This window comes from Pocillopora verrucosa, chromosome 5 (assembly GCF_036669915.1).
Source record: "Pocillopora verrucosa isolate sample1 chromosome 5, ASM3666991v2, whole genome shotgun sequence".
In the NCBI taxonomy this organism is placed as follows: domain Eukaryota; kingdom Metazoa; phylum Cnidaria; class Anthozoa; order Scleractinia; family Pocilloporidae; genus Pocillopora; species Pocillopora verrucosa.
Genome location: NC_089316.1, coordinates 26,420,603 through 26,430,181, shown reverse-complemented (window position 1 = coordinate 26,430,181; position 9,579 = coordinate 26,420,603). Strand labels below are relative to the sequence as shown.

General features: G+C 38.3%; 3 protein-coding genes across 6 annotated transcripts in view; 1 reads left to right on the top strand and 2 right to left on the bottom strand.

The window, feature by feature from the left end:
- Positions 1 to 654: 654 nt before the first annotated feature.
- LOC131774325 (nucleotide-binding oligomerization domain-containing protein 1-like) lies at positions 655 to 4,472 on the bottom strand. The gene has a single exon (XM_059090335.2). It carries the CDS (start codon positions 4,410 to 4,412, stop codon positions 1,422 to 1,424), a length of 2,991 nt encoding a protein of 996 aa, XP_058946318.2. The 5' UTR covers positions 4,413 to 4,472; the 3' UTR covers positions 655 to 1,421.
- A 1,546-nt stretch (positions 4,473 to 6,018) lies between these two features.
- Positions 6,019 to 9,452, bottom strand: LOC131775248 (enoyl-CoA hydratase EchA19). Its single transcript, XM_059091344.2, has 4 exons — positions 9,343 to 9,452; positions 8,937 to 9,285; positions 7,800 to 7,944; positions 6,019 to 7,518 (listed from the first exon to the last, which is right to left on the bottom strand). The coding sequence occupies exons 1-4, from the start codon at positions 9,450 to 9,452 to the stop codon at positions 7,130 to 7,132; spliced, it is 993 nt and encodes a 330-aa protein (XP_058947327.2). The 3' UTR covers positions 6,019 to 7,129.
- The window catches only part of LOC131792285 (leucine-rich repeat-containing protein 9-like), a 45,794-nt gene continuing 45,572 nt past the window's right edge, over positions 9,358 to 9,579 (top strand). For all 4 annotated transcript variants that reach the window (XM_066167097.1, XM_066167095.1, XM_066167094.1 and 1 more), the window contains exon 1: positions 9,358 to 9,563. In XM_066167097.1, coding sequence (XP_066023194.1) covers positions 9,492 to 9,563 — 72 coding nt within the window. In that variant the 5' untranslated portion in view covers positions 9,358 to 9,491. The remainder of the gene's footprint in view (positions 9,564 to 9,579) is intronic.

Genomic DNA, 9,579 nt, shown 5'->3' with positions numbered 1-9,579 from the left:
TCATGATCTTGATGGATGATTCACCAGTATTACTCTAAGGAGAAATTAGATGCTGGTCACTCTTCTGGTTTTAAAGCATCAACGGGAACTGTTGTAGGGACTTGTCTCACTGGGAGTGCCAATTTAAACTGGGATAATTTGTTCCCCTCAGATTATAGAAGAATTTTTAACTTACCAAGTACTGTAAAACAACTGTCTATGGAGTTATGTGTTTACTCCTCAACTAAAACTTCTCTTTTTAACTCTGTGTAGAATTCTTAATCAATAGTGGGGCCACTTTTATAGGGAGTTGCCATATGTGTGGTGTTTAATGTTCACAGTTGTTGTACTTCATTTTACTCTGTAATATTTTTATTGGTTTTTATGTAAAATTAAAGAAGCAATGATCATACAAACAATTGTGCATTTGTTGATAAGGCAATGGGTAATACTAAATTTCATAAGGCCAGCCAATCAACCCCTTCCCCGCCCCTCCCCCCAGAAATTTTACACCCTACAACTTCTCCTTATGACATCCAGGCATTATCCAGAAAACAGGAAATGAGAATACTTAAACTTATCAGGTAGAATTTGTTATCTTGATCAAACACCAAATTCTCACAACTTCTTTACAAGGATATGTGTCTAACAATTGAGGCCAAATGTATCTCAACATAAAGTTGAATTTGGTTTACAAAATTTATTATGAAAAAAATAAATATGTACATAAATTACATTAATATTTACAACAAATGCAGAAACCTCCCTGAGTCAAATCGTTTAAATGTTATGTAAATCCTACACCAAAAACCTACAAAAAGGCCTTGCTTAGGGTCTGTCTGAAAGCAATGTGATTTGATTTATAATGTGGTTTCATATCTTTTTTTGATATTTTGCCAGAAAAGCGAAACTACTTGAACCGGTTCGCTTTAATCAAAAAAAAAATTATAGAAAACACGAGAAATGAAAAAAAGAAAACCTGGTATACTACCAGGTAAACTGTAGTGTATTCACTAATCTAATCCGCTTAAAATCTCACACAAAACTCTAAAGCGATCAAAACATACAGAAGCATGAAGAGAATTTAGGATCGAAACTAACCAATCATGAAATGATAAAGTTTCCTGAGAGGTCCGAGGTTTGATTGTTTTCTCTGCGGGAAGCTTTGTGTTTTTTACTTCAATGTTATTGGTTTGTTTTTCTAAAAAAAAAAGATTGATATCCTTTGTTCTCAATAAACTTGTTCATTGGTTCATTTTTCTTCATTTCGATCCGGTTCAAAAAATCTCGCTGCTCTGAGCGCTTCACAGAGTAAGTTTGCTTTCATTCACGATTTGAGTTGTTGGGCTGTAATTATCACTGAGCTGGTTACCTCACAGTTATTTTGAATAGTAAGTGGTTCTAATAATTTCTTTTTAGTTTTTAATTGGAATTGCTGAGGCCTAACGAAATAGCTCACACTTAGACTGACTATTGCTTAGTAGATTACTTGCCTTTTGCTCACCTGCTTTTGTGATGTTATTTCTGTAGAGGTATAACTTGCGTAGCTGACAGTTGTTGTTGTTGATGGCTTCAGCCAAGTGCTGTGCCCCAATGTCTGAGATTTTATTTCCTGAGAGGTCTAACATGCGTAGCTGACAGTTGTTGTTGATGGCTTCTGCTAAATACTTTGCTGCTTCATCTGTCAATTGATTCCATGAGAGGTTTAACCAGCTCAGTTGAGATTCTCTACATTTTAACAATTTACAAATTTCCAAACAACCTAATGGACCAATGTTATTGCCACTCAAATCTAAATATGAAATTTGTTGAACATTAATTACATTTACTAACGAAGAGCAATCAACAGCTGTAAGGTCACAATAATAAAAATTTACACAATTAAAGTTAATTTGTTGAAGTTTTCTCTGTGCTTCTGACTTCATTCTACTATTTTCGTTTAAACATTTCATTAATGTCACTGCTAAATACCGTTCGTCTTCAGTCGGCCAGCAGGTCACTTTCGTTTTCTCTTCATTCTCTGTCCACTGTACGTTGTAGAATTTGCCTTTTTCTTCAGTTTTCACAGGAAGAAGGTCCGTGATAATTTCGCTTGGTAGGTGAGTTTTATTCTCCATTAATCCTGCTACAAACTGAAAAACCAGCTGCCATTTGCCTTCGTTAATGTTCATTTGAACAAAGGTTTTTAATTCTGTTTCACTCATGTTAGTTAGGTGCTTCGCAGCGAAAAACTCCTGCATTGTGAGATGAATAAAACAGAACTGTCCTTCGCTACTAAACGAGTCAACTTCACGGTCGGGTAAGCGGTGAAATAGAGCGCTGTCCTCCATTCCGCGTACTTCGTTTGCTCCAAAGATCAGCCTTCCTTCTTTAATTCCTTCAAATGCCAATTTTTGTAGTTTCTCCAATTTTTTTTCTTCTTCGGGGGCCAATTCATCTGATTCAAAGTCTTTGCGAGTGAAACGTTTATCGCGAAATTCTTCGTTGTGTCTCAAGTAGAAAATTTTCACGGCTCTCTTGTATATGCCTGTTAAACTTGTTGGTAGGTTAAGACCTCTAGGAGTATAGAACTTCACCATTTTAAAGAGACTTGAGCAAATGATGAAGCAACTCGCAGGAATGTAACATAGAGATAAAATATTGATGTTGCTTTTGATGTGACGCTTTACTGTGTCGCCTGCTTCCTTGTCTTCTTCAGCAAATTTGGTAACGTATTCTTCGACTTGTTCGGATGAGAAGCCAAGGATCTCAAGAATTTTCTCAAAACGGATACTTTCGGTGCATGACAGAGCTGTAGGTCTTGTTGTAGTTAAAACTGCCGCCCCTTTGAGAAGTTTTCCGGTCGTTAGTTTGGCATAAAGCGCCGAGAGGGGCATCTTCTCGTCTACGCTGTTTTTGAATTGAGGTTTCTCATTTTCCGTGCCGATCTTTGAGTTATCTTTGAATTCATCAATTCCATCGAAAATAAGGAGAACTTTCTGAGGGTTTTCTAGGATGTAATTCCAGACTTCCTCATCCAGCTTGTTCCTGGGTGAGTATGTGGAGCGGGTCAGTAGCTCCCGAAGACTAAGGTCGGTTGCAGCGTTGAATAATCTGAATTTGACGAAGAAAGCAGCATCAAAGTGGATTTTGTCATCGGCTGTTTTATGGAATACTTTGTTAGATGCCCAGTCTCTGAGAATTTTTGTACAACAAAGTGTCTTTCCGATTCCGGGACGACCGACGATCAAAATGTTTTTGTTTTTGTGATTAAGAATGTCCTCTGGCCCTCTCAGTGTTTCGTTTTTAACACCCGACCTGGCGTAGATTTCCAAATTCTTCCGTCTGTCTTCAGTAAAGTCATAATCAGCCATGTTAGGTACAACAACAAGGTTAGTGTAAATCTGATCCAGAGTCAAATGTTTAGGTGGGTGTCCTTTGCCAGGAGGACTTGGAAAAAGCGACTGGAGTTGTGGGGGTTGATAAGTGTCGTCCATAATCATTTTCTTTGTATTCTGGATAAATTCCTGAAGCGGTGAATCTACGAGTTGTTCAGGCCCGCCGTGCAGATGTGGGATGTTCGTATCATGGTCTTCTTGTGAGATGTTTGTTTCTGTCCGTTCTTGCCGCTGAGGTTCATGTGGGTTGTTTGTTACAAGTTGTGTTCCTTCTTCTTGCTGCCGAGATTCTTCGGGAGGATTTAGATGAGATGCTTGAAACTTTGAGTTTTGCATGAAATCCCTTTCTTTGCATGCCTTAAAAAAAATGCAGACGATTTCAATCAGAAGACTAACGACGAAAATTCCATTTAACACAAGGACAAAGTCCATCCAGAAGGTTTTCTTTGCCGCTCGTTGATTGTGACAGTCGTGCAAAGTAGAGTGTTGGGCGTTGTTAGATGAATTCCTTGGCTGAGTGGTTCCATCGGTTAAGTAACAGTGAAACTTAGAGGAAAACTTTGAAGGATAAAGCAACTGAGTTTGTAGGATGATGAAAACAACTCCTAAAACAAGTTTTATGGATAGTTGACCGCAGTAAGCGATAAAAAGCTTCTTTCCCGTTGATAATGGGTCCTCTTGATCGCTCGACTGTCTCTCTGGATCACCATTACGAATGCTTCGCGACAGTCGATTGACTGTAGGTCTTACTATTTGGGAGTAGATAACACATACAAATATAATGAGGACGAAATTTATGATTACGAAGCCGTACACAGGCAAAGCGAATTTGTTGTACCGCTCCTGGTATTTCTCGTAACATTTTCCCCGGACGAAGTCGATGTTTTTACTTTTCGCTGCATCACAGCGGAAATCAAACCTTGGTTCGCTGTTTTCCATTTCGGCGAATATAACAAGGGGGATGACACCAATCAGGATCCAAAAAACCACTACTACATAGTGAATTTTGCCAAAAGTTTTTGGCTCCAAATAATCTAATAGTTTATCCAGAGACATTTTTAGTTTTTCTGTAACTTTCGTTTGAAGACTGATTTCTCCGAATTAATGAATTGCTATTTTGATCATATTATATTTAATGAGATACAGAACTTTCGTTTGATTGGCTCTTTGAAAACTTTCAATTGTCAAAAGGGCGATGGCTTATGCAAGGTTTACTTGTTTACATAAGAAACAGAAATCAGACCACTAAATTAAGACGGAGACAGATATGTGTTATTTCAGAAGATGCGCTTGACCTCCAATCATCCATTCGCCCCCATGTGCTCTTTTTCACTCTCTTACACTGTGGACTTCAATTAATTTTCAGCGCGGTTATTTTGCAGCTTAAAGACTGCGAAATTCTAAGCTACCAAGTATCGCTATTTTTTTTGTGGTATTTACTTCGAAAGAGATTTGTATTTCTTGCTAAGAAGCTTAAACACCTGGGTGTGATGCAGGTCAGTGACTTCTTTCTTTAACGCCAGTGGGAGACGTGATGAAAGAAACAATTAGTCTGTTGACTCTCTAAGATTAGATAACGTAATGATGAGGCAAGAATTTCCGCCTCAAGCTAAACTTTAAATCGTCAAATTTCCGCTTTAAAACGAGTCCGCAAAACTAGTCCATACTGGCTATGACCTGCCTAGATTGGTAACAACAGAAACCAAAACTATAAAAAATTATTTTTGCCGTTTTATTTCGTTGTAGCTCTTCACTTCGCCTTGCCAAAAGTTCCGTGGCATGTGAAGAGCACGCGGTGCCAAATCCCTTTGGCTGGACGTGATCAGTTGTGCAAGGGGTTAGGAGGGCACTGTAATTAACTGATAGATTTGGCACCAGATTGATGCTTGGCGGGAAGATCAGAGAGCTTTAAGACAAATATCGTGACAATAGCGAAGGGTGCTAATGACGTCAAGAAATTTTAATTTCTCCCTCGTGACTCAGACAAACACTGTTCGATTCTTACTGAGTGCGACAAGTAATACGTAAACGGATGGAGGGCAGTTCGCTTCAATCTTTTGCGGTTTTGATGGCTAGACAATGTTGTTAGAAAACCAAACCAAAGAATTTCACGAGACTTTCTGAATGAACAACAAAGCTCTTAATCATAATGCTTCCGATCAACTGAATTAACCTCCGACTGCGTTAGCCAAAACAAAAACTTCCATGTGGGTCCAAAGGAAAGTCAGAAGACAAAGTGAACATGTCCACTTAAGTTGGACAAGGCAACAAAAGTGATTCAAAACAAAAACAAACGGCTGCTTTCCATCAAGGTTGGAAATAGGCCTTTAGGTACACGGGCAGACCACCTTTGGGGTGTGTTCAGGAGCTCCTGGTGTGATGACCTACTTTTTCAAAAACTCATGCATCGGTTTTCATCAGGGTTCCAAACACGAGAAAACTGTTGAAACCACGAGGCCGCAGGCTGGGTGTTTTTATTGTTTTACTGTTTTCGAATAGCTTCTCAATCGCGCCCCAAGAATAAAAGAAAATGGAAATATTGACGAATTTTTCACACGTCGGCAAGTTTGTTGTTATGAAAAATTGTATTGTTATAGTGATTTGTCTTTTCAGACACAGAGGGTACTGGTGAAATTGGTAATTCGAAGAGTTCTTTTTTAATCATTTTATGGCCTCTGCCTACTTTAAGAACTGTAAAATAAATAGAGAATGATGTGGGTTTTTTTTCGTCCCTCAATGTACGAGGTCTGTATACACTGAATCAAGAATTTCAAAAATCAAACAATAAAAGAAGCACTTTTTGGAGTACTATTGCAAATGGCCTTTTAAAAATAACACATCAAATGAAAGCAATCATTTCCCCTTAGTTAATCCTGACCCCAAGAGGGAGCAGCATCTAATTTCTCCTTAAAATATCACCCCTGGTCACAATCCAAACAAGTTCTTGATTGTTGAACAAATTCTCCTTGTCAGCACCTCAGGAAATGTATGAGAATAGTATGGAGAATATGCATACTGATGTTAGTGTGTAAAGGGTTAATGCATCAACACACACAACAGCCAGTTTGCAGTGAATCATGGGATGAGATTAGCAATCAAGAAACTAAACAAAAGGCTTCTACTTTAACACTTTAACTCCCATGAGTGACCAAGACAGAATTTCTATTTACAACATCAATACAATATCAACCAGATAAGTGATGAGAATAAAGAAAAATATCAATTTGGGGATAATTAGTTGATCCAATACTAAATTCTCTGAACTGATATTAAAATAATTTTATGGTTGACAGTAAGGAGAATTACAAATTTGGTCTGGGAGTTACAGGGTTAAATAAACATACTGTAAAACCTAATAAATACAACACAAACAAAGGAAATGCTCACATTTCAGTCTTTTAAATTTTACCCGTAAAACATCTCTTTGATGTAGAAGTCTTCATCTCACTGAAAATAAATTTAATTAACCCTTTAACTCCCAAGATCTGATTGTTAATTCTCCTCTCTAGCTGCTACACATTTCCTTGTGAATTAGTTATGATAACTTGATGCTAAATCAAGATAGCAGCTTCTACCTGATAAGTTTGAATATTCTCATTACCTGTTTGCTAAATAATGTATGGATATTGTTGGGAGAAGTTTTATGTTAATCACTTCTGGGAGTTAAAGGGTAAAATATGATGATGTTTTGAAGTTAGCTAGCTTTAATTCATTTTCAATACTTAGCACTTTGTTCTTAAATTGATGTGTAAAAGTAATGTGTAAAATCAATTTTAATCCAAGTAGTCATCAAATGAACCCTTACGGCCTTTCCCCTGTAAAAACTGCTTTGCTCCCTCAATGGAATCCTTCATGATTTGCAGTTTCACTCCTTTGGAGTATTCATATGTCAGAGCATCGTAAAAGGAATCTGCATTGAATGTGGCATAGAAAACAGATTTGCGGTCTGCACACACTGCCTCTCTTGGAAAGCGAACCAACATTTTTGCAAGTTTGAGAGCTTCTTCGACTGTTTTTCCTTTGGGAACAACTCTGTTAGCAAGGCCAATGCTAAGAGCTTCCTTTGCATGTACAGCACGGCCTGTCATGATCAGGTCTAATGCGTGTGAAAGACCAACAATGTATGGTAACCGCACTGTACCTCCATCCACTGTAGGCACACCTTTGTACAATTATAATATCATATGTTAATAATGCTGTTTTGTCAAAGCAAAAAGGTACAGTCTGTACTCAAACCTATTCACCCACCCAGCCAGAGCTAATTATCGTGGTTGCATGAAGTAACTACAGTATCACTACTTCCCCCTAGATGACAATATCAGTACTGCCTTAAACAGCCGCACATTGCCACTGTACTAAGCCCTTTTGCCACAATTATAGAAGATTTTTTCTTTCAATGTATGCTAAGGGCTGCATAGGTTATCTGTTAATGCTTTTTATTACCAAATCTTCTGTTGAACATTCCCATGACTGCATCTTCTGCAACAACTCTGAGATCGCACATCAGCGCCAACTCCATTCCTCCTGCAACTGCATGTCCCTCAATGGCACCAATCACTGGTTTAGTGAGTTTCAATCGAGTTGGGCCCTGGACAGAGAGTAAAAACATCTATATATTATCAGTGTGTGGGATCCCTTGTAGACCTCTCACCAGCTTGCATTGTTCAACACCTCATACTTTCCTTGTATTTGAAGAAATATTTGTGCCAAATCCCCAATATTAAGGGCCTGTTCCTTTGCCATGACAAAAAAGGACAAGGATTTTAATTAAAAGCTACTCATGTCACCTTGGGTGATCATGCATCTCACCAATCAGTAATCATGCAAAAAAATCATTTTTCAAGTTATTTGATCTGTTTTCACAGATTTTTACCACAACACTATTTGGTATGATTTCAATTATTTTCAACTCAATGGAATCCATAAAGTTCCTATTGTGTTTTAAATAATTCTTCAGAGCTTGCTCTCAAGGTGGACCTCTGAGTTAAAACAAAGAATGGGGAGTTGAGGAAAGGAGATGCAGAATGGAAAACGAGGAATGGGAATTGGAGAATGGGAAAAGGAGAATGAATACTGAAAAATGATGATTGAGAAATGGGGCCTGACCCTTCTGTGATAAAATACCACAGTGCAGTTGTTCAAAGAGCTGATAATACTATCCATATTGTACTCCTGTCTCTTTGGGAATTCTCTCTGTGTTTATATTGGCATCCAATTTTACTCACAAATTAGCATTGTTAATCAGGATAACATGGTTTAAAGGGTTTTTTAATGGCAATATTTCATGGCTAAATTGTTCAGCAAAGCTATTCTCTTGAAATAGTCACCGGATGAAAAAAGGATAACAGGAAAATATCCGAAATATTCCAATATGAAAGAGTTATTTTTCTTCCACATCGCCCCTACTACTGCACCAGTGGACAAACGATCAATGAATGCAATACAAAACAAACTAGAAAAAAAAATTAGTAATAGAATTCTATAGATAGCAAAAAAGATGCCAAGTGTTTGCATAATTTCAAATAATTTTTGTATTTCGTATTTTCAGTGTCTGTCATAAACGTAAACATTGTAACGCACCATGGGACCGTCTCCTTCTCCAGGAGGGGTGAGCCATCTCAGGAACTCATCAGGACCCCTGGTAGATAGATATCCTAGATCATATCCTGCACAAAACGTATCTCCTTTCCCATACAACACAGCCACTGAACTTTCATCGTCGATCTCGAAATGTCTAAACGCGTCTGCGAGCTCTTTCGCGGTCTCTGCATCAACCGCGTTGCGCTTCTCGGGTCGTGCAATCGATACAAGGAAGATCTCTCCATCTTGTTTAGTCTCGACAAGACTGCTGTTAAACCTTCTGGCTGCAGCTATCAGAGAAGGAATTTTAAGTACGCGCTGTCGAAGAAGAAGCGTGAGTGTCAACTTCCTGATCAAACCCAGGAATCCGGAGTAAAACCTGGGACGGGAAAGTTTCTAGAGCAACTGTAAACCAATCAGATTGTTCCATTTTGAGTCTTCGAGAAAACATGGCGGTGTGTCATCACTTGCATCGAGCCAATTTTCTTCAAATGCGTAGAGATCCTCCTGCAACATATTTTTCCTCGCGAAAACGAATGATGACAAGTCAATGAAATGAGGGGTTCCAGAGAAGAAAAAGCGGATTCAGCCTCTTCGGGTGAAGATGAGGAATCATTGAGAGAATTGGTGAGTTTTGGCAAAG